The sequence below is a fragment of the Aquarana catesbeiana genome, linkage group LG05, assembly GCF_042186555.1.
Source record: "Aquarana catesbeiana isolate 2022-GZ linkage group LG05, ASM4218655v1, whole genome shotgun sequence".
Lineage (NCBI taxonomy): Eukaryota > Metazoa > Chordata > Amphibia > Anura > Ranidae > Aquarana > Aquarana catesbeiana.
The window spans coordinates 65,377,833-65,401,841 of record NC_133328.1 but is presented as its reverse complement, the minus strand read 5'-3'; the positions used below and the strand labels follow the sequence as shown (position 1 = coordinate 65,401,841).

The 24,009-nt window shown below is 41.2% G+C and overlaps 1 protein-coding gene across 4 annotated transcripts in view; it reads right to left on the bottom strand.

Annotated features, from left to right (window-relative positions):
* WAC (WW domain containing adaptor with coiled-coil) overlaps positions 1-24,009 on the bottom strand; it is a 98,916-nt gene that overhangs the window by 10,840 nt on the left and 64,067 nt on the right. For all 4 annotated transcript variants that reach the window (XM_073629840.1, XM_073629843.1, XM_073629841.1 and 1 more), the window contains exons 8-9: positions 20,592-20,822; positions 6,416-6,535 (exon numbers count right to left, since the gene is read on the bottom strand). In XM_073629840.1, coding sequence (XP_073485941.1) covers positions 6,416-6,535; positions 20,592-20,822 — 351 coding nt within the window. The remainder of the gene's footprint in view (positions 1-6,415; positions 6,536-20,591; positions 20,823-24,009) is intronic.

Sequence of the window (24,009 nt, the reverse complement as noted above, 5' to 3'; positions counted from 1 at the left end):
GAAACAAGAAACATCTTGTAAAAAAGAAAATCTCTTGTGCTTTTAAAGTCAGATGCATCCCAAAAGGTTTAACCACTTCAATACAGGGCACTTTCACCACCTTCCTGCCCAGGCTAATTTTCAGCTTGCAGTGCTGTTGCATTTTGAATGACAATGCGCGGTCATGCAGCACTGAACCCTTATGAAATTTTTATAATTTTTTGAGACAAAGAGCTTTCTTTTGGTGGCATTTAATCACCTCTGAGTTTTTCTTCATTATAAAATTTAGCAAATAAGTAATTTTTCTCCTTCACTGATGTGCACTACTCATGGGGGAAGCAATGATAGGCGGCACTGATGATCAGTGCCTTATGTGTGTAAATGTCCCCTGTCACACTTGCTTGTGACCGGCTCTCCTCTCCTCACACTGACAGCGTGTGAGGAAAAGAAAGCCAATAACAGGCAAGTTTGTTTACGTGTGATCAGCTGTGACTGGACACAGCTGATCACATGGTATAGAGCTGCTGTGAATAGACATTTACCGCAATATCTGTGATCAGCTGTGTCCAAAGGACACAACGATCACAGAGCACGCCAGATGGGCGCAGTTCTTGGAGGACATCCATGGACACCCTGCCAGAACAAAAGAGCCACAATGTGGCAATCTTTCAGCTATAGCGTGGGTCTGAAGTGGTTATAAGAGCCATTTTTTTTCCCCTAAAATAACAAACATGTTATACTTACCTGCTCTGTGTAATGGTATTGCACAGAGCAGGCTTTTATCTTCTCCTCTGGGGTCCCCCTCGCTGGCGCTCTGTGCTACTCCACTTTTGCTAGTGCCCCCATATCAAACGGGCTGCTATTTGCACACTCCCGAGCCGAGCTGCACACGTCCATAAAACACAGCCTTGCTTGGCCCCTCCTCACAGGAATTTATTGACAGCAGCAGAAGCCAATGGCTCCTGCTGCCTGTGTCCTGTAAAAGCAGGGAGAGGGCTGCTGCAGAAGGGCACAGTGCTGGATCGAGAAAGGTCTCGGGTTAGTGTTTATGGAGAGGGGGGCCATACAACTACTGGGGCAGGGAACACATTAAGGTAAAAAAAAAAGTCTTGAAATATGAGTCACAAACAGCAAAAACACACTAAGGCCTCTTACACGATACTCATGCTTCAGAATCGACTTTCTTTTGTATGCATTTGCGTGCACTTTTGCGTATATGTATTCGTGCAAGTGCGCAAAAACGCATTCTCATCTTCACAATATATAAATGGGCATTTGCGGACATTACTGACCAAAAAAGCTGATTTTTATTTTTTTTTTTTTACTGAAGAATGCACTGCGCTTGTTTACGTGCCTGTGCGCGTAGGCACAATACAATTAACAGGCTGTATTTTAGCTCAAAAAAAAAAAAAAGCTATACTGATCTTTTTCAAGCTACAATGTGCAAGAGGCCTAAATGGTATTTATCTTTGACCATATTTTTAGTTTCCAGCTCAAAAGCAAACATGAATTAAATAAAATGGTACACAGAGGCACAAGAGGAAAGCACAACCTTTTTTCTCTACTTTAGACTAATTAAAATTTAGCAAAAAGTTCACTTAAAATAAAAAAAAGTATCTCTACTGCAAACTTTTTGGGATAAAATTTGGAAAAGTTAGAATCCATGTTAGATTTTACTGCTCTGTCAGATATTTCCCCTCACTTCCTATCCTGGGGAGACAACCTTTGCACCAGAAAGAAAGTGAAGGAGACAGAGCTTTAATGCTTGGTCACTATAAAAAATTAAAAATAAAAAAGTTGAGTATGTGAGTATAGATACACTTTACATTGCTGTACCTTGAGATAAGCTTTAATGTCCCCTTTTCTGGCAGCAAACCCTGACTGCTATGACTGCTCTTTTCTTTCCTGCCGCCGTGATCAGCTGCACGGAGCGAGGAAATAAAGCACAGTGTAAACTCAAGTGAGTCTAGTCGAAGCTTAAAAGGGGGTGGGGGGACATCTCGTCCCATGTGACAACAATGCACCAATCACCAAGCTTGGACATAAGTAAAAGAATAGTAGGCACATATAGTTCTCCATATTCAGAACTACTGGTTTGGTCTTTGTTCTTGCAGCCTAATGAACAGCGAGGGCGCACCTTAGCCGAGAATTAGCTTCTGGGGAGGGGGGCATTTAAGTAGACCTGTGCTTGCGTTCAGGCATTACCTAATATTTCAAGAGACATTAAAAGTACTACAACTATCATCCAAAGCATGCACTTACTTCAAAAGTACAAATGCTGCTCAGGTGACTTACAGTACCTTGAAAGTATTCATACCCCTTGAAATTTTCCACATTTTGTCATGTTACAATCAAAAACGTAAATGTATTTTATGTGTTAGACCAACACAAGGTGGCACATAATTGTGAAGTGGAAGGAAAATGATAGTTTTCCAAATTTTTTTTTTTACAGTAAATATGTGAAAAGTGTGGTGTGCATTTATATTCAGCCCGCCTGAGTCAATACTTTGTAGAACCACCTTTCGCTGCAATTACAGCTGCAAGTCTTTTTGGGGGATGTCTCTATCAGCTTTGCACCTCTAGGACAGTGAAATGTTTCTTCATTGCAAAATAGCTCAATCTCTGTCAGATTGCATGGAGAGCATCTGAACAGCAATTTTCAAGTCTTGCCACAGATTCTCAATTGGATTTAGGTCTGGACTTTGACCGGCCATTTTAACCACTTGCTGACTGCTGGGCCTCCATGGACATCCTGGGCTTTATGGTGGTATATCTGAATGATGCCTGAAGCTACAGGCATCATTCAGATATCGGCGTTTTCTGCCAGAGATTTCCTACACCATAAGAAAGATCATAGCGGCTAGTCAGTCACGTTCTTACGGGTGGCGAGAGGGGACACCCCCCCTCCCGCCGGTGCTTCTACCGACTCACCTCTGCAATCAGTGTCGGAGAATGGATCAGCCGGCCCCGGATGTCCACCATAGAGATTTCCGGCGGACCAGATGGTCGCCGGAGTCTCTATGATCGTCGGAGGCCGGGCACGATGTTATGACATCACGCTGCCTCGGCTGGGAAGCAGTGATTTTTTTTTTTTTTAAAGTGTCAAATTAGAAAATTTTAAGTAAAATTAACAATTAAAAAAAAATTTTTTTTTTTTAAAGTGGCCCTTTCCCCGTGTGCTCGCATGCAGAAGCAAACGCATAGGCAAGTCCCGCCCACATATGAAAACGGTTTTGAAACCACACATGTGAGGTGTCGCCGCGAACATTAGAGTGAGAGCAATAATTTTGGCCCTAGACCTTCTCTGTAACACAAAACATGTAACCAGTAAAAAATTTTAAAGCGTCGCCTATGGGGATTATTAAGTACCGAAGTTTAGCGCCAACTTCATCTTTCACATTATGCAAAAAAAATGGGCTAACTTTACTGTTTTTTTTTTTTTTTTTTTTTTTTTTAAAGCATGAAACAGTTTTCTTTTTCCAAAAAAAAAAGCGTTTGAAAAATTGCTGCGCAAATACCGTGCGAGATAAAAAGTTGCAATGACTGCCACTGTATTCTCTAGGGTCTCTGCTAAAAAAAAAACATATATAATGTTTGGGGGTTTTATGTAATTTTCTAGCAAAAAAATGATTTTTACATGTAGGAGAGAAATGTCAGAATTGGCCTGGTGGGCAAGTGGTTTACACATGAATATGCTTTGATCTAAACCATTCGTCTGTAGCTCTGGCTGTATGTTTAGGGTCGTTGTCCTGCTGGAAGGTGAACCTCCGCTCCCGCCTCAAGTCTTTTTGCAGGTTTTCTTCTAAGATTGCCCTGTATTTGGCTCTATCAACTATGACTAGCTTCCCTGTTCTTGCTGAAGAAAAGCATCCCCACAACATTATGCTGCCACCACCATGTTTCAAAGTGGGGATGGTGTGTTCAGAGTGATGTGCAGTGTTAAGTTTTCTACCACACATAGCGTATTTCTTTTAGGCCAAAAAGTAAAATTTTGGTCTTATCGAACCAGAGCACCTTCTTCCACATGTTTGCTGCGTCCCCCATATGGTTTCTCGCAAACTGCAACCAGAACTTCTTATGGCTTTCTTCTTGCCACTCTTCCATAAAGGCCAGATTTGTGGAGTGCACAACTAATAGTTGTCCTGTGGACAAATTCTCCCACCTGAGCTGTGGATCTCTGCAGCTTCTCCAGAGTTACCATGGGCCCCTTGGCTGCTTCTCTGATTAATGTTCTCTTTGCCAGGTCTTTCAGTTTAGGTGGACGGCCATGTCTTGGTAGGTTTGCAGTTGTGCCACACTCTTTCAATTTTCGGATGAAGGCTTGAACAGCAATCCGTGAGATGTTCAAAGCTTGGGATATTTTTTTTTTTTTTATGAACTAACCCTGCTTTAACCACTTCAATACCGCACGTGTCATATGACGTCCTTGACTTTGTGCGGGGATATTTGAATGACTGCAGCTAGAGGCATCATTCAGATATCATTATTTGCAGGCGGCGATTCTGTGCACGATAAGAACGATCCTAGCAGCAGTTCCTCCGCCTGAACATTTATAGTCGACGGGAGGAGACGCCCGCCCGCCCCCCCCCCTCGCGCTGCCATCTGGTGCTTCTCCGGGCTCTCCCGTGCCATCAGGGGCCAGGAGAAAGAATCGGACGCCACCGGATGATGACCATAGAGATTTCCGGTGACTTGATGGTCACCAGTCATCTCTATGACCGTCTGAGGCCTGGGCGCGACGTTATGACGTCACGCCCGGACCCCGCATGTAAACAAAGCCACGATCGCGGCTGTCAGCATGAGATCAGTGAATATTTTTTTCCCGATCTCATGCTTTACAGCCTGGAGGAGAGATGTGGGGTCTTATTGACCCTGCATCTCTCCATAAAGAGGACCTGTCACGTTAGATTCCTATTACAAGGGATGTTTACATTCCTTGTAATAGGAATAAAAGTGATAAAAAAAAATTTCAATGTAAAAAAAGTGTAAAAAAAAAAAAAAAAAAAAAGTTTAAAACGCCTTTGTCCACCGTGTAGCTCGCGTTCAGAATCGAACACACACCCAAGTCCCACCCACATACGTAAACGACATTCAAACCACACATGTGAGGTATCGCCACTTGCATTAGAGCGAGAGCTACAATTCTAGCACTAGACCTCCTCTGTAACTCTAAACTGGTAACCTGTAAAATTTTTTAAAGCGTCACCTATGGAAATTTCTAAGTACCGAAGTTTGACGCCATTCCATGAGTGTGCACAATTTTAAAATCGTGACATGTTGGGTATCTATTTACTCAGTGTAAAGGGCGTTTGAAAAATTATTGCGCAAATACTGTGCGAGATAAAAAGTTGCAAGACCGCCATTTTATTCCCTAGGGTGTCTGCTAAAAAAACATGTTTATGGGTTCTGAGTAATTTTCTAGCAAAAACGCTGATTTATGATTTTTACATGTAGGAGAGGAGTGCTAGAATAGGCCCGGTATTGAAGTGGTTAAACTTCTCCACAATTTATCCCTGACCTGTCTGGTGTGTTTCTTGGTCGTCACGATGCTGTTTGTTCACTAAGGTTCTCTAACAAACCTCTGAGGGCTTCACAGAACATATACTGAGATTAAATTATACACAGGTGGACTCTTATTTACTAATTAGGTGACTTCTGAAGGCAATTGGTTCCACTAGATTTTAGTTAGGGGTATCAGAGTAAAGGGGGCTGAATACAAACACATGCCAAAAACTTTAGATATTTGTTAAAAAAAAAAAAAAAAATGAAAACCATTTATCATTTTCCTTCTACTTCACAATTATCTGCCACTTTGTGTTGGTCTATCACATAAAATCCCAATGAAATTCATTTATGTTTTTAGTTGTAACATGACAAAATGTGGAAAACTTCAAGGGGTATGAATACTTTTTAAAGGCACCATAGCCAAAAACATTAAGGTATTATACCTAAATATGAATAACTTATAGCAGTTTGTGGGTGGAGGCGATAAACCCTGTGCAGAATTTGTCATTTATATAATACTGACACAGCAATTTGATCTGATGTATTGGACATTTTCATAATTTTATGGTATTACTGGACAGAACTCAAATGTGTATTGAAAAAAAGATATGTTCTTGGGTGTAACTAATTTTTTACACTTTTTTTTGCCATCACGCAGGGGACCAGCATTGCACCCGCAGCTCCATGATGCATGGTGGGGACAGTTCTTACCACAGCTGTTTGGAAGCGATCAGGCAGCTGCCTAGCTGCCATAACTTCCATCTGACAGCCAGCTTGTCAAAAATACACACACTCCCAAGTAGGGGCAGCCACCAAGTGCGTGTGTAAACCCCCCCCCCTGGCAGGTCCGTACCTGACAGAAAAGATTAAAGACTCTTTATATAAAATCTCATTTTAATTATTTAACTATCACACTGCAGGGATTGCTCACCTTGTGCTGACAGCTGTGCAACTTGGGATATTAGAGAAGTAATGTTGAAAGAGGGCCCAGCGGTGATGATCTTGTGAAGTATTGACTGTAAAGAGGCTTGTGTCACAGCAGCTGTAAGAACTGAAGAACATGCTACTTATTAATACAGGTACTTATATAGCGCCATCAACTTACACAGTGCTTTACATACAGATTCTACATTCAAATCCATGCCCTCAAGGAGCTTACAATCCAAGGTCCCTAACTCACATTCATACAAACACACATACTAGGACCAATTTAGACAGGGGCCAATTAACCTACTAGCATGTCTTTGGAGTGTGGGAGGAAACTGGAGTACCCAGAGGAAACCCACACACGCACAGGGAGATCATGTAAACTTTGTGCAGTTAGCGCCATGATTGGGATTCGAACCAACGACCTCAGTGCTGCTAGGTGGAAGGGCTAACCACAGTACATACTACTCGGCTGTTGGCGCCTTTCCTCCAATTGGCCGCTAGCGTTCGTTGGTGAACACTCACAATCACATTGGAGTATATATATTCCCTCTGTCACATCAGACACTCCTTTTGTGGCCGACACTCCTGTGGCCACTGTGCAATATTGGACCCGAATTGATCACTTAGGAATCCTAGGTAACTTTTTTGGCAGTTTATCTTCTTCCCCCTTTTTCCTATTGTCCGTTTTCATACTTTTGTCTTGGTGCTCGGTTTCCGACCTTATTCATCATTTATTTCAAATCTTTTTTGGGGCACATTAGGCTACTTTTTTTACCCTATACCTGCCCTATATTTAGGCATAGATTTTTACCACCGATTGGTCCCAGCATTAGTATATTCCTCTTTATTAGCCATTGCACTGCATACCTCCATTTTTGAGTTGGTACTCTATTTTACACTTTTTTAAAGATGGCTATGTCGACATGGTTCACATCCTTTTTGAATATCCATGGGGGTTCAATTCCTGGGGACTGCTGCCTCCTACTGGTTTCCATTGTTGTGCTTTGGGGTTATTCCACCTCAGCTGCCAGGGCCAATTACCTTTTTGGCTGGCTTTCAGCCCTCCATGCTTGTGCCCAGACGCATAAACATATTTGTAAGTAGTATTGGGTATGTATTTTTCCATTCCTTTTTTTCCTCCTCCTCCTCCCACTATAGACAGACCCACTTTAACAGTCTATCAACTTTTTAGTATTTTTTTTTTCTTTATATATATATATATATATATATATATATATATATATATATATATATATATATATATATATATATATATATATTTTTTTTTATAGACGCCTATTCTACATCTGTTCCTGAAGAGTGTCAGGGGCCACGAAACACGTTGAGCTATTAGATGCCCCAATTGTTTACATCGCAAGATTGATACCACTATTTTACTGATTATGCCATACTGGATTGTACCAATTAATCAAGGTCATGTTTATTACATTGTGGAGACACGCAATGAGTTTGGTCTTTTATGATGTCTACAATATGAAGTAATATGTTACTATACCACCATTTTATTTATTTTGTATGAAATAAATATTTATTGATTGTATTTTGTTGTCATGCATTATGCCTTTATGCAACGTATACAGTTCTACATTACTATGTACCTGCCAGACACATTCTTGCTGTGTTATCTCCCTGGCTGCATGCTTCATATAAAGTCTCAAACCATTGCCCTCATAATCACTGTGCTGAGATCTAGAGTAATAAGTCATAGCAACAATAACTATTAACCTTAGTAAAAACTAGATCAATGCAAGAGAGTCTTAATGGTTGTTGTGGTACTTCTGGCATTATTTTACCGAAGAAGTTGAATAGAGTTTTATTTTATCAGTCGATCTTCTCTCTGCACATACATCACAAGGCTCACACATACAAGCACAGGGTGGGTAACTAATCTTTTTTTACAAATAATGATATTTGAAGCGCTTCACAATGTGCATGAAAATGAATATATAAGAATAAATATAAATAGTAAAATAAAATCAGCGGTGAGTAAAAATTCCTAAAAAATCCAGCAATCAAAATAGTGTAACATTATAAAAAATTTGTGACACCAAATGTGTAAAAAAATTCACATAAAAATAAATATAAGGATGTATTCAGAAGGTTCAATTATACAGCTGTAGAATCCCGATTGGTATAGAGCTTTTGATCACTAGCAAAGCTGTTTAAAAACACTTGCTTAATCAAGGTGCTCATTGACCTTCATAGTAACAATGTGCTTTTTTGCTTCTATTCACAACCAATGTGAGAATCATAAACAGGCAGATAAGAGAAAAAACCAATCATTGTGCAATAGTTAGGATACCAAGGTACACAGGCAAACTTCAATCCACTCACGTGTGCCTTATAATGATAAGGCATATGCAGGTTCTACTATAGCAGTCAGCCACCTTAGACAGGAGCAGATTCAGTGCAGTACACTGTGTGATACTGCTGATCTGCACAGAGCGTCCTTGGCTCCTCCTAGGATCTGTGCAGATCAGCAGTATCACACAGTGTACTGCACTGAATCTGCTCCTGTCTAAGGTGGCTGACTGCTATAGTAAAACCTGCATATGCCTTATTATAAGGCACACGTGAGTGGATTGAAGTTTGCCTGTGTACCTTGGTATCCTAACTATTGCACAATGATTGTTTTTTTCTCTTATCTGCCTGTTTATGATTCTCACATTGGTTGTGAATAGAAGCAAAAAAGCACATTGTTACTATGAAGGTCAATGAGCACCTTGATTAAGCAAGTGTTTTTAAACAGCTTTGCTAGTGATCAAAAGCTCTATACCAATCGGGATTCTACACCTGTATAATTGAACCTTCTGAATACATCCTTATATTTATTTTTATGTGGATTTTTTATGTGAATTTTTTTACACATTTGGTGTCACTAATTTTTTATAATGTTACACTATTTTGATTGCTGGATTTTTTAGGAATTTTTACTCAACGCTGATTTTATTTTACTATTTATATTTATTCTTATATATTCATTTTCATGCACATTGTGAAGCGCTTCAAATATCATTATTTATTCTTTTTAAGTGACTCTGAAAACACTCTCTTTTGATAGCAGCCTCACTTGGTTTTATGTGTAATTATCAGCTATTTAGCATCACAGCGCTTTGTGTTTTATATATAAATCTTTTTTTACAGCTCTCCTGTAGTTGAAGGGGAAAAGTAAAGTTTATTTTGAGGGTTGAGTGAATATATGAACTATTATTGCACTGTTTAAGTTACTTTTACATGGTTGCGCACCCATAGTTATGCAACCATAATAAAAAGGATTAGTAAACTACTACATGGAGCTCTGTATTTCCACTGTAATCACTGATACCCCTATCTAGGGAGATCGTCCAAAATGAAGAGGTAGTCAAAGTTTTGGCAAAACCATAGCCTTGCATTGCATGAAAGAGCAATAAGGCACAGCAATTGTGAAATGCAATTAAACAGGAAAACATCATATGTAGGGTAAATGACAAATGTCAATGCCCCAATTACATCTATAACTGCAAACTATACATAAAGACCAAGGTTTTTCTTTTTTGCATTAAAAAAAAAAAAAAAAAATTATAACATTCAACTCCATATAGACAGAGTAGGGAAGAGTAATATCTTTTTTCACCATCAATATTATGGCCATGCGATTTTGATATGCATGAACGCACATAGCAAATTCCTTCCAACGAGCAAGAAAGGTGGCTAGTAATCAAACAATACAATACTGCATGAATGGTGACTGCTTTGATACTAATTAGTCTGTGCTTATGAGAAAATAGAAAAAAGCTTCTCCTGGCTGTCAAGCTCTCAGTGGACAGTCATGACACACATTGGGCAAAATAGAACTAAAGCCAGGAGCACTGGTGAGGGAGCCAACAAGAGGTTCGGAGCTACTCTGTGCAAAACCATTGAGCGGGCAAGTATAACATGTTTATTATTTTAATAAAAAAATATTCAAAAAAATATTCAAAGTTTAACAATCACTTTAATAGCTTGGAGAGGCTGGTATTGCTGTCTGGACCCCCAACCCCCCCATTATGAAGAAGATTTTCCATCTATATTTGTCCGGTTTACCGTTAACCCAAAATTTGGTATTTCCTTTCACTTTTGGTGATGTCATCAGAAGAGGAAGACCTAAAAAATATTCCAGCAGGGACATTAGCTCTGGTGACAACTAGGGATTCCCTCACTTCCTGTTTTTACTATGGGACAAAAAAAAGTGTCCTAATGGGACACATATGGCAAAAGACTGACAGGTCATAACCCTTCCTTAATTTAACCAAAATTAACGTTTTGCCTTTAGTTCTACTTTAACTGTATGCATAACACATGAAGGTTACTGCTAGTCCTTGCAAAGATTACATTTTACGTTTCGTATCCATTGTTATACAAACAGGTTACCGACAGACGAAGCAAATGAATTTTAGAAAAATGCAATAAACAGTCCAAGGAAATGGCTCATTGTATGGTGGAGATATAAAATCTGTTACAAATCATAATACAATCCATCCACTAGATGGCAGCAATATCACAGCAACAGCAGCAGATTCACAGACTCGTTTACTTATGTCTCTCTTCTTTTAAGCACTGGGCACTTAAACCCCCTTCCTAACCAGACCAATTTTCAGCTTTCGGTACTCTCACATTTTGAATGACAATTACTCAGTCATGCAACACTGAACCCACACGAAATTTTGTCTTTTTTTACACAAATAGAGCTTTCTTTTGGTAGTATTTAATCATCGCTGGGTTTTTTTATTTTTTGCGCTGTAAAAGAAAAAACTGAAAACTATTTAAAAAATGCATGTCTTCATTTGTTCTAAAATGTTGCAAATTCGTAATTTTTCTAAATAAATTTTGGCCAAAATTTATACCGCTACATATCTTTGGTAAAAAAAGAACCCAAATTGGTGTATATTACTTGGTCTTTGTAAAAGATATAGAGTCCATAAACTATGGTGCCAATCTCTGAAAATTGATCACACCTGAAATACTGACAGCCTATCATTTCTTGAGACCCTAACAAGCCAGGAAAGTACAAATACCCCCAAATGACCCCTATTTGCAAAGTAGACATTCCAATGTGGTTTGTAAGAGGCATGGTGAGTTTTTTGAAGTTGCAATTTTTTCCCACAATTCTTTGCAAAATAAAGGTTTTTTTTCTCTTTTTCCACAAAATTGTCATATTAGCAGGTTATTTCTCATACACAGCATATGCATACCACAAATTAAACCCCAAAATACATTCTGCTGCTGCTCCTCCTGAGTATGGCGATACCACATGTGTGACTTTTACACAGCCTGGCTACAGATGTCCAACATGCAGGGAGCACCTAGGAGAAAAAATTACATATCTAATTTCCTGACTACCTCTTGCACTTTTGAAGGCCCTGGAGCACCAGGACAATGGAAACGCCCCAAAAATGACCCCATTTTGGAAAGAAAACATCCCAACGTAAAATCTATGAGGCATAATGAGTCTTTTTAACATGTCATTTTTTTCTACAAGTTTTTGGAAAATGTGGAAAGAAAAATGAAAACTTTTTTTTTTTTTTCATTAATACAATATTTCTAACACGTAGCACGTACATACCAAAAATTACACCCCGAAATAGGTTCTCCTATTCCTGAGTATGGCGATACCACATGTGGGAGACTTTTCTACAGCCTGGCCACATACAGAGGCCCAACATGCAGGGAGCACCATCAGGTGTTCTAGGGGCATACATTTCTCAAATCAAATTTGACTACCAATTACACTTTTGTGAGGCACTGTAGTGGCATGGATGAGAACTGATGTGACATGGATGAGTATGAATAGGTAAGGATGAGCCGTGGATGGGGATGGCTGAACCATAAATGTGGATGGCTGAGTACGGTTGGGAACGGCTATTGCTGGGGGTAGATGGGATGAGCATGGATGGATGAGTATTGCCGAGTATGGGTGGCAGGGCATGGATGGATGAGTATTGCTGAGTGTGGATGGATGGATGAATATGACAGGGATGGCTGAGAATGGATGGATGAGGCTGCAGTGGGCACAGAGCAGCGCTGTGGACACTACAGATCCAGCCCACAGTGCTGCTGTAATCTCTCTCCTCACACTGTACCGATCGGTACAGAGAGGGGAGAGAGGAACTGGACAGGACGCCGGTTTGTTTACAAGTGACCGCTCCGTCATTTGATGGAGTGATCACGTGGTAAAACGGCCGCTTTCAGCGGCCATTTACCATAATGCGCGGGGTCCTCTGGACACAGCGGTCACAGATACTCCCGTGTGCTCGCCCCCCGGGGGTGCGTGAAAGCGCGATTTTAGGAGGACGTCGATGTATGCCCTTCCAGAGTTATTGAGCCGTGCTGTAGCCGTCATTTGGCTATGGCCCGGTTGTTAAATGGTTAAAGGTGAAACCTAGCAGAAAGCCTTTCATTGAATTAAAGAGGAGCTCCACCCAAAAGTGTGTGTGTGTGTGGGGGGGGTGGAGAGCAGGTACCTGTTTGACACTGTCCCCACTTCCACTGGACCTCGCCACTGTGGAGGTACCTCAGGAATCCAGCTAATCAGCGCACCTGCTAGCTTTTTCTTGTGTGTATTTTTAGCATATGCTTGAAATATGGTATTACCAGTGTGCTGGGTATTATCGCTTTGATAAGTGTCCTTATCACCCAGACAGAGATGTGGACACCCAAAAAAGAAAGCCCCTTCAATTCTATGCATTAAGATAAAAAGCCTTCTGTGTGCAGCAGCCCCCCTCATACTTACCTGAGCTTCATCTCAATCCTGTTGCATGAGAGACTCTCCCTCCTGATTGGCTGACGCACAGCGGCGCCATTGGCTCCCTCTGCTGTCAATCAAAGCCAGTGAGCCAATGAAAGGAGGTGGGGCTGAGCCCCGGCTCCGTGTCTGTAAGGACACACAGAGCAGCGGTTCGGCTCGGGTGCCTCCATAGCAAGCCGCTTGCTGTGGGGGCACTCAGCTAGGGGGAGGGGCAAGGAGCGCCGGCAAGGAATCCAAGAGGGGGATCTTGGCTACTCTGTGCAAAACCATTGCACAGAGCAGGCAAGTATAACAGGTTAGTAAAAATACTTTAGTGTCACTTTAAGAAGTCAAGTGAGAAAGCAGAACATAGGGCAGGACTTGGAGGGGCCACATTGCCCTGTGCAGTAATGGTTTCTCTGACGTATGCAAACATAGAAGCACAACCAGATATTGAGAAGATGTAGACAGTCTATGATCTGAGCAGCCAGCAGAGATGAAGCCAAAAATAGGTAAACTTTGGCAGGATTTACACTGTTTCAAGCACATGCAGTGTGCATAGTAACATGTACATGTGTAACTGGGCACCTAAAATGTCCCTTTGCCTTTCACACACACTCCTGCAGCACATAGATGTACTTGTTATGTACTTTGATGCGACAAATGGCAGGATTGCATCAAAATGGACAAGTGTGATTAGGATCTAAAGCAAACCACTTAGCAAGTAACACATGAATTAAGTTATATAGCAGAGAAATTTTGCTACACATAGCTATTCTTATAAAATGAATTTGGGGCACCCTGAAGACCTCCAAACCAAAGCGCATATAAACTCAGATGAACATGACTTGCCATAATCCTTTATTTTGTCAGAGGCTACAGCACTCACTGCCAAGAGAGGATCTTAAATGCATTTTTAAAAAAATTAAATTCAGCAGCAACAAATACTGTAGTAGCTGACTTAATAAAAAGATGCTTACCTGTTCAGGGATCCAGTGCTGTCCTCACCTGGGCTAGTTCTTTGCTGGTCTTTGGGTCCCCGGCACCACAATGTTTACTATGGGGAGCTGGCTGTAACTTCTTGCTTCTGCTTATTTTTATTTTATTTTTTACTTTTTGTATCTGTTTTTTGTATTTCATGGTGTTTTAATCATGTATATGTGCATCCATGAGTGTGTGCACACATGTACTTATTATCACTCTAAGGTGTGTGACAAATAGTAGCATACATATGGATCACCCAATATGCAGTATAGCCGATTCCCCTTTTTTGGATAATTGCCTGTAGTCAATTAATGGGTGGAGCCAGTGATCCTTGGAGCTACTATTTATTTTCAAAATTTCATGTCTGTAATGTGGTTATAACTAAGCCCTTATAGGCTGAAACGCGTCAACTGTGGCTTGTCAATAAATATTATACTTCTTAAGAGCAATCACCGGAGTGCGGATCATCTTTTCCTCATTTCCCTACTCAGCCAGCGACTGTGGATCGAGCACCTGGGATCTCTGCTTTCTATGTGATGTATGGGTAGTAGCACTGACTTTTTAACTTCTTGCTTCTAGCTGGCTCCCCACTGTGCATGCACAAGTGGTGCTGCTCTAGGAATGGACCAGCAGCATCCTGGGGCCTGCTGCTTCTGTCCGGCTCCCGAAATAAAATAGAGTTGGACTGAATGCTGCTCAGCCATTCACAGGGACCTTTATATTCTATGAATGAATACAAAGCTTTCTTTGAATGACTGGGTCAGACATTGTGACTTCATCAGCCTGCCTCCTCATCTCAGTCCATCAGACAAAGCTTTGTATGCAATCATAAAATACAAAACTTCATGTGAATGGCTAAATCAGCACCCCTTCAAATCAATTTTGTTCTGGAGAAGGGCAGGAAGTCCCGTCCCAGTGCAGAAACACAGATCTGTATACTGGATGTAGCTGAGGCTACATACAGGTTTTTTTATACAGCACACACAGTGGGCACATCTAATAGTGAAGGTAATAGTTCATTTGGACAGTTTGGTCCTAAGAAACTATTTAAAACATGGAGATCAGATTTAAGATCACAGAAACAGAAGTACAGTAGGAACAATGACACCATGCACAAAGGATTTAACCAAGAAAAGCAACTTAACAGATCTCTGGAAAAGCACAGGCAAAGCAGAGATATGTTTGTGTTAAATGGTACTCAAATCTAAAGACATCTCCACACAACACTAGACAAAAGCAACAATATAGACACCAAGAGCGTAACACAAGATAAAATAAGCCTAATTACGATGGTACGCCTTCCTAGAGTTCGACTTTATTGCCCTGAAGAGGGTAAAAATTAAAAAAAAAAAAAAAAAAAAAAATCGGGGACACCCCTATTCCACGGGACTTGGGCTTCAACCGCCATACTGTCAAAGGCAGTGACCGTAAGGCAGGATGGAAGATTGGACCCTGTGATAGCTACTATGGGCATTCTAGAAATAGCTCATCTGCATACGTTTTTCTTGGTGAAGCCAGCGTGAATAAAAATTACTGGAATGCCCTCCTCTATCCTGCTTAACAGATGAAGGACGAGCTGGAGTGGAGGGAAGGTACAGATCAGTGATCCTAAAAATCACTAGGGCATCTACGGCAAGGGCCAGAGGATCCCTGGTTTGGGTCACAAGTCTGTCCATTTTGTTGTTGAATTTGGATGCCAAGAGATCAACATCTGGTGTTCTCCAGTACATAAAACACGGAGATCAGGTTCACTTCTTCCTCAACAGCTCCCCCCTTGAGGTTTGATATCACAACTGTGGCATTGTCTGACTACACCCTGACATGGAGACCCTGCAGACAGACCAGTATATAATGGTTACTTAAATGAGAAGTTAACTTTTTAGGAAAAAATAAATGCACATTTTTCTGCAGGTAGAAAAGTGCATTTATTTTTTTGAGTCTAAAGCATTGTACCAGCAACCAGCAGATCAATGGTGCCATGCAGGCCTCCTTCAGATCTGTCAGTGTATCTGTGTGCCCATGCTCTCCGTACTGCTGTCACAGGGAGTGTGGGCATCGGGCAATGACTGCAAAATTGGAAGCAGGTTCCACCGTAAAAATGGGTGAAGATGTAACATGTTTCTAAAGGTGAACTTAGCCCTTAATATCCCAGAGTTCCAGCATGTTGAACAGCAACTTGCGCTCTTCTGATAACCATGTTCCCTGAGATTTTCTGGTATCCAGCATCTATGTAGAAATCCACCATTTCAGAGATGATCTGGTCTTGAGAGTGAGACATATGGGCAGATCCAAGGTCTTCTGACGTTTGTACCATACTGACAGGGTATTGTGCTGTGGGAGTTCTGGAGTGAAACTGGGCAAAGGGGACTGCACCGAAGGCAGCTCCCATCTTCCCCAGCACTTTCATGCATGCCCAGATTGAGGGACCTTACAACATCCTTAGGGATTCCAACTGGGTTTAAAGAGAAATATTTCTTCTGTGGAAGCAGTACCTTACCTTAGCCATATAATCTAAGACTAAACAAGAGTACTCTAGGCACCAAGGCCGACAGATGGTGCAGTAACCAGCTGAACCTATCTAGGACTTGTACCATCTGTGCAGGACGTTGTACATCCTTTTAATCTAACTTCTCCCTTAGAAGCAAATCGTCCTAGTATCTCACAATGGGAAGTGTTCAATAACCTCAGAACCAGAGAGAAAAACCTTGGTATATACCTTGGGAGCCACAGACAGGCTGAATGGCAAGACCAAAAAGCTGATCGTGGTGTTCTGTTAAAAAGCAAATAAACTGTTGGTGAGGTGGAAAAATCAGGATATCCAGGTTGGCATCCTTGATATGTACTGATGCCAGGAAGTCCCCGTGATGAAGCAAAGAAAGCAACAACCGGACTGACTTCACCTGTGCCTACCCATGAAAAGCTCAAAGCACCTGAGAAGCTCAGGGCTCTTGAAAAGTCTTGCAGGAGTTGCCAAATGGCAGGATCTTCCGAATCAGATTCCTTGAAATGGAGCATCTGCTTTGCTCAGACTTTGAAGTATACCAAAAGGCAAAAAAAAAAAAAAAAAAAAAATATATATATTTAGTTTTGGATTGAGTGCAGAGGGATTAGAACTCTTGTCAGCTTTTATTGCTGTCTGTGCCCCAGATAAGGATATTCACTTTCTCTATTTGCCATGTTTACCATTATCATTGAAAGTGAAAGCAGGGTGGATATAAATCAATGATAAAAAAAAAAAAAAGTTTTTTTTTATTTTTATCAAATTTATTTTAATAAAATGCTTTTGGAGTAAAAATCAATCTAAAGATCCTTTTCTTTTTAAGATACATTAATAATTTAGTTCATTCAGCATGAAATGGAGCTTAGTTATGTAGCATGAAGCTGTATATTCTGCAATATTTACATTTTTGGTAAACTCATTCAATGAATCCAAACTCTGCAAGCTGAGATAACATGCACTGCAGTGATGCATTCACACAATTTCACAGTAACCATGAGATAAAACAAAGATCAGGAATATTCCTTTATCCCATTGTTTTTTAAATGTACACTACAATCTGAATCCTTTCTGATATCGCCGTTTTACTAACCCGACAGCTTATTATTCTAAATTGGAAACCTTTATTTTTTTGCAAATATTAAAGATTCTAACTACCAGCAAGATTGAGTCCCTACATTTAAAGAGCGCCTGTCATTTCAGATCCATCATGGAAGCACCTGTTAGCAGGCATCCTCTAACCTGCTGCTTCACGTCCCTCACCTTCTTGTGTCACTGCCGCATCACCAGTCGTCCCATTAAAGTGAGTGGGACTGTCAGTGAGTGAACAACAGGTCAGAGGAGGAGCCGCTGCAGGACAGAGATGACAGTTGCACTTTAAAAATAATGGTTTAAATCGAGTTGATTTAAATCAAGCCTTTTTACTAGTGATTTAAATCAAATCCACCCTGAGTGAAAGTAAAAGAATATACCAAATTTTGGGTTGTCCCCAGAAAAGTTAAAAAAAAGAAAAGAAAAAAAAAAAAAAAAAAAAAAAAAGGGAAAATCTTTCAACAGGGAAACTAGTTCTGGTGACACCAAAATATTTCTCTTAATTTGCAGGAATTTTCTCTCACTCCCTGTTTGGCTATGGGAAGTGAAGTGAAATCCCCGCAATGGGACAGAGATGGCGAAAAAAAAAAAAAAACTGACAAGGATTATAACCCTCCCTTAAAAAATGTTTTACCTATAGTTCTACTTTAAGGGCTTGGCAAACTCCCACAGCGGCCACCGCAGGCTGCAGAGCCACTCCCAGCAGAGACGACAACACATTAACAGGGCCTTCAACATTTTATCGGTGGCGTCAAAAAAAAAAAAAAAGGAGGACTGCCAGAGTCTTATTTAAATAGTAATTAGCTGGGTCAAGAGTCAAAGAGCCTCATTTTTTTATAATTATTCCTCCTTGAGGTACCGACTGCTAAGCAAAATTCTTGCACTTCTTGCAAGTGAGGGTGCACTGGGAAGGGCTTGGGAATTTTAAGTGGTCACTAGGATCCAAAACCTATGACTTTGGGGGAAGAAAACTATTAGTGGCAACTTAAGATTAGCACAAACCACATCTGTTAGGGAGCCCCCCTCATAGTCTTCTGTGTCAGACACCCTTGACCCCGAGATTCCTCCAGGGAGGACTCAACAGAGGATTCCAGATCCTCAACACCAGGGGTCTTCAAACTATGACCCTCCAGTTGTTCAGGAACTACAGTTCCCATGATGCCCAGTCATATCAGTGAATGTCAGAGTTTTACAATGCCTCATGGGATGTGTAGTTCCACAACAGCTGGAGGGCTGTAGTTTGAAGATCCCTGCTCAACACTTTCTACTAAAGCAACTTCCTCAGATGCCTCATCCTCCCTCAAATTGGGAAGAGGGAAAGGAGAAAGCACCTGTTTTCATCCGAGGTGTCCCAAGCTAATGAGAACCCCTGAGAGCTGACCCTGTAAACATATGGCTGTAGAAAATTCCTCCCTAGATACAAAGAAAAATGGCTGCTCCTGATACTGTGACCAGGAGGTTCAAAGTTTATATACCCCTACGTATGAACAGTACAGCTCAATCTCAGTGGTCAGCACAGTAAAATAGCGCCTCTCAAAAGTATTTGTGCTAAAGGGAGAACACTTAACCCTGCCAGATAGAAGACACTGGAAGAGTTATGATGCTAGCTGGTGGTGCATTTTCAGACTGACACCATGTGCTTTTGAAGTATGTGATAATAAAATGGTGTACTTCCCTCCTGGGTAGAGAGGGTGCAGCTTGATGTCCCACAAGACAACGAGAAGCAGGGTAGCAAGCAGTTGGTCAAAAATTTTTAAAGGTGATGGGTACAGTGTGGTACAAAGTAGCCCAGTTTAGGGTAGTAAACATTGGGTGTATAACCTGGGACAAACAGCAAGCATAGCGGCAAAGAATATAGCACTCTCGATACAATACAGTACTGGAGTTGGCACAGTTGGAGATTACCATGGTGGAAACTGGTTTATGTAATACTGGTTCAGGATTAGGTAAAATGTGTTGCTGTACTGTCACAATGGCCGAGGTCAGAACATGGGTTGCAGGCAAGCAATTGAGATGTGGTTGAAGGTAGACATGTACATTGAACAGACTACAATGATTGAAGAGTGTGTAGAGGTCTACTATTTGGGATACAGTGGGAAACCTGCCAGAGCACATGATTACATCTGCTCACACAAGGACACAGATGTGATACCAATGCAGCTCTTGAACTGCTGCCAAACTGTATTGTAATTGAAAATCCAATTTAGGTTAGTGCTGCCTGTTCCCATAAGAACGATGCATTGTAGTGTCTTGAAAATATTCAGCATGCTGCAGCTTCTAAAAACGTACTGACCTCTAGTTTCACATCCAAGTTAAAGGAATAGAAAATCTATTAATCAAATTAAAAAATAAAACCCAAATTCATCCTAAAAAGCACAGAAAACACATCTTCTGTTGAATGCATATACTTCAACAATCCCAACTGATATGAACATACTAACTGTACCCTGCAAAACAGGGTACAGTTAGAGAAGGCCCTGTCTCCTAACATGCATGAATGAACTTGCCCAGGCCTTAGGTACACACTACTTAGGTTCTGCAAAGCAGACTAAACCTCAATCCAAGAAAAGTTTCAGCACTGGCAAGACGCGGTCAGCAATTAACAGCATCATGGATCACTAACATTTTTATTCCCACATCTGTCAGCTGCCAAAGCCCGTGTAAAAAATTTGATCATGTCCATATGTAACTCTTGCAATATGAACAGCATTTAAAACATATCACATTAATACCACTCTGCAGGTTTTTGTGCTATAACTCAATACTTGACTGCATCCAATCATCCACACACTACTACACAAGTTACCCCAAAATAAATGCCAAATAAAATTCAGCCCATACCTTCATTAATTTTGGATATATCCACATTAGAATTATTAAGTTGCAGAGTGGCTTGCAAGGCAGGGAGCAGCTGTCGCAGGAGGTTTGGGTCGGGTAGTATCGGAGGAATCGGTGATTGTGGCACTGGTGACACAGGGACTGTAGAAGAGGATGGGGGAGCAGCAGAAGGGTTTAGTCCAGGAGCAGATGATGTGGAAGGGGTGGTACAAGATGTTTTATCAGAAACAGAGTCTGTAGTAAGGAAAAGAGAAAAAAGCAAAATAAGTTTATGTTAAAACATGCTAAACATTGCAAAGATCCGATAAGATTAGCAGCAATTTTACCTTAAAAAAAATTCTAAACGAAAACTTCTTGCCACACAAAATAATTAGTGGACTAGTTACCATGTGAGTCCCTGCTCTTACTCCTGTCTTGGAAAAAGTGCATACTAAATGGGCCGAAATAATTAACACTTTCAAATCACCACTAGTTTTAACCCATATTCTGCTAGCAATAGTAAATAGAAAATTAACTTGTTTCAAATTTTGTTTTTTTTACATTTCTTCAGTTACTTCCTGGTTTCCAGGCCTAGGAAAATTGTGCCATACATCCCAAGTGTCAGGTGGAGGGGGTTTTCTCAGCCAAGCACACCCTTCTGGCTGCATGCCTGAGATAAGAGCAGATTGATTCCATGAACATTTATCACCTGCCCTTACTCAAGATGGCCATGATCAGAAATGCTAGGGGGATGTTTTTGAAAGTGATTCCAAGCAAAAATAGGATAATTAAAACAGCTTACCTGTAAAATCCTTTTCTTTGAAGTACATCATGGGACACAGAGCCATAGTAGTTACTATGTAGGTTATTGGCCACCTACAGGTGATGGACACTGGCACACCCTAAGACAAGAAGTCCACTCCCTATATAACCCCTCCCAACTATTGGGAGTACCTCAGTTTTTGTAGCAAAGCAATAAAACATGTATACCAGAAAGAAGGGAGGGACTTCTGTGTCTTGTGATGTACTTTAAAGAAAAGGATTTTACAGGTAAGCAATTTTAAAAATCCTATTTTCTTATCAGTACATCACGGGACACAGAGCCATAGTAGTTACTATGTGGGATGTCCCATAGCAATGCCAACTGAAGGGAGAGAGACACAACAAAAGTAGGGCACCAAGAGACTAGAGGACTTATACTGCTGCCTGCAGTACACTGTGCCCAAAGGCGATATCCTCATGACCTTTTATATCTACTTGACAGAATCTGGTAAATGTATGGACTGGACTGAAGACCAAGTTGCGGCCTTTCAGATTTGAGCAATGGAGGCTTGGTGATGCACTGCCCAAGAAGTACTAACAGCCCTGGTGGAGTGCGCTTTAATATGAAAAGGTGGAATTTTCCTCTTTAAACCATAAGCTTGAACAATCACTTGACAAATCCATTTAGAAATAGTAGATTTGATGCTGCCTGTCCTCTTAGGACCTTCTGGCAACACAAACAAAACATCTGTTTTACGAATCTGAGCAGTCACTTTCAAGTAGACCTTGACCGCTCTTCACCACATCAAGAGAATGTAGTGACCTTTCTTCCGCAGAACGAGGTTCTGGAAAAAATGAAGGCAGAACAATACCCTGGTTTAAATGAAAACCGTCACTACCTTTGGTAGGAAATTAGGATGAAGACGTAATGCAACCTTTGCCTTGTGAATAATCAAATATGGCTCTTTACAAGAAAAGAGCAGCCAACTCTGATACCCTTCTTGCAGAAGATATGGCAACCAGAAAAACTAATTTCCTTGTCAAAAGGACCAAGGGAATATGTCGTATTGGCTCAAAAGGCTGTTTCTGTAACACCAACAGGACTAAATTCAAGTCCCAAGGGTTCAGGGGTGACCTAACCGGAGGATTAATCCGCGTTACCCCCTGACTAAAGCTACGAACCAGAGAGTGCGAAGTAAGTGGTCGTTGAAAAAAATACTGATAAGGCTGACACCTGGCCTTTGATAGTACTCAAGGCCTGCTTCATTTCTAATCCCATCTGTAGAAATTCAAGGATCCTACCTATGACATATTTCCTGGGGTGCCAACCCCTGGATTCACACTAGGAGACATATGCCTTCCAGACTCTAATATATGACTCTGGAGGCCGGCTTCCTAGCATTAACCAAAGTAGATACTACTGAACCCGACAGCCCACACTCCTTCAGAATGTGGGTCTCAATAGCCAAACCGTTAAATTTAGCGTTTGTAAGGTAGGATGGAATACTGGACCTTGCGAGAGAAGGTCCGGCCGTGGTGGTAGGGTCCATGGGTCCCCTACCATCATCTTCACGATCTCTGCATACCAAGACCTCCTGGGCCATGCCGGGGCCACAAGAATCACCGCCTTCCCTTCCTGCTTAATCCTGCGAATAAGTCATGAAAGTAACAGAACAGGAGGGAACGCATAAATCAGTGAAAACTGATCCCATGGGAAAACCAAGGCAACTGTTCCGCATGCCAGCGGATCCTTTGTCCTTGACACAAAGTTGTTGATCTTTTTGTTGAACCTGGACACAAACAGATCCACGTCCGGAATGCCCCATCTTTGACATATTGATAGAAAGATGTCAGGGTGAAGAGACCATTCTCCCGGGAACAACTGCTGGCGACTCAAGTAGTCCGCCTGCCAATTCTCTATTCCTGGAATGAAGACTGCCGATAGTCAAGGTATGTTGTTTTCTGCCCAAGTTAGCATATGATTCACCTCTCTGGGCCGCATGACTTTTCGTTCCCCCTTGGTGATTGATATAGGCCAATGCTGTGGCATTGTCGGATTGGATTCTGACAGGACAATTCTGTAATCTGAGCGTCCAGGCCTTCAGGGCCAGGCGTGCTGCCTGAATCTCCAGATTACTGATGGACAAGGTCATTTATGATTTGGACCATTTTCCTTGGACAGACACTTCTTCTAGGGCTGCTCTCCAGCCCAGAAAGCTGACATCTGTTACCACTTTCCAGGTAACTGGTAGAAAGGATTTTTGTTTTTGGAGATTCTTGGTCATCAACCAACTGAGGCTTTGACGCACCTTTTGGGATAAACACATTGGGAAGTCTAGACTTTCTTGTTCCAAGTTGATAGTATACCGTTTTGCAGCAGTCTCGAATGAAACTGAGCATAAGGAGCAGCCTCAAATGAAGCCACCATCTTTCCCAACAATTACATGCAAAGTCGAATAGAAGGATTCTTTTTTGCTTTGACCGACCACCTGAATCAGTTTCCTTATGAAACTGATCTTTGCCGGGGCAAAAACACCCTCTTCTGAGCTATATCTATGATCAGACCCAAGTACTCCAATCTCCTTGATGGTTTTAAGGAAGATTTCTCTAGGTTGAGAATCCAACCTAGGTATTCCAGGTAGCTGACCAAACTCTTGTTTAAGCGGGCTACCAACTGATC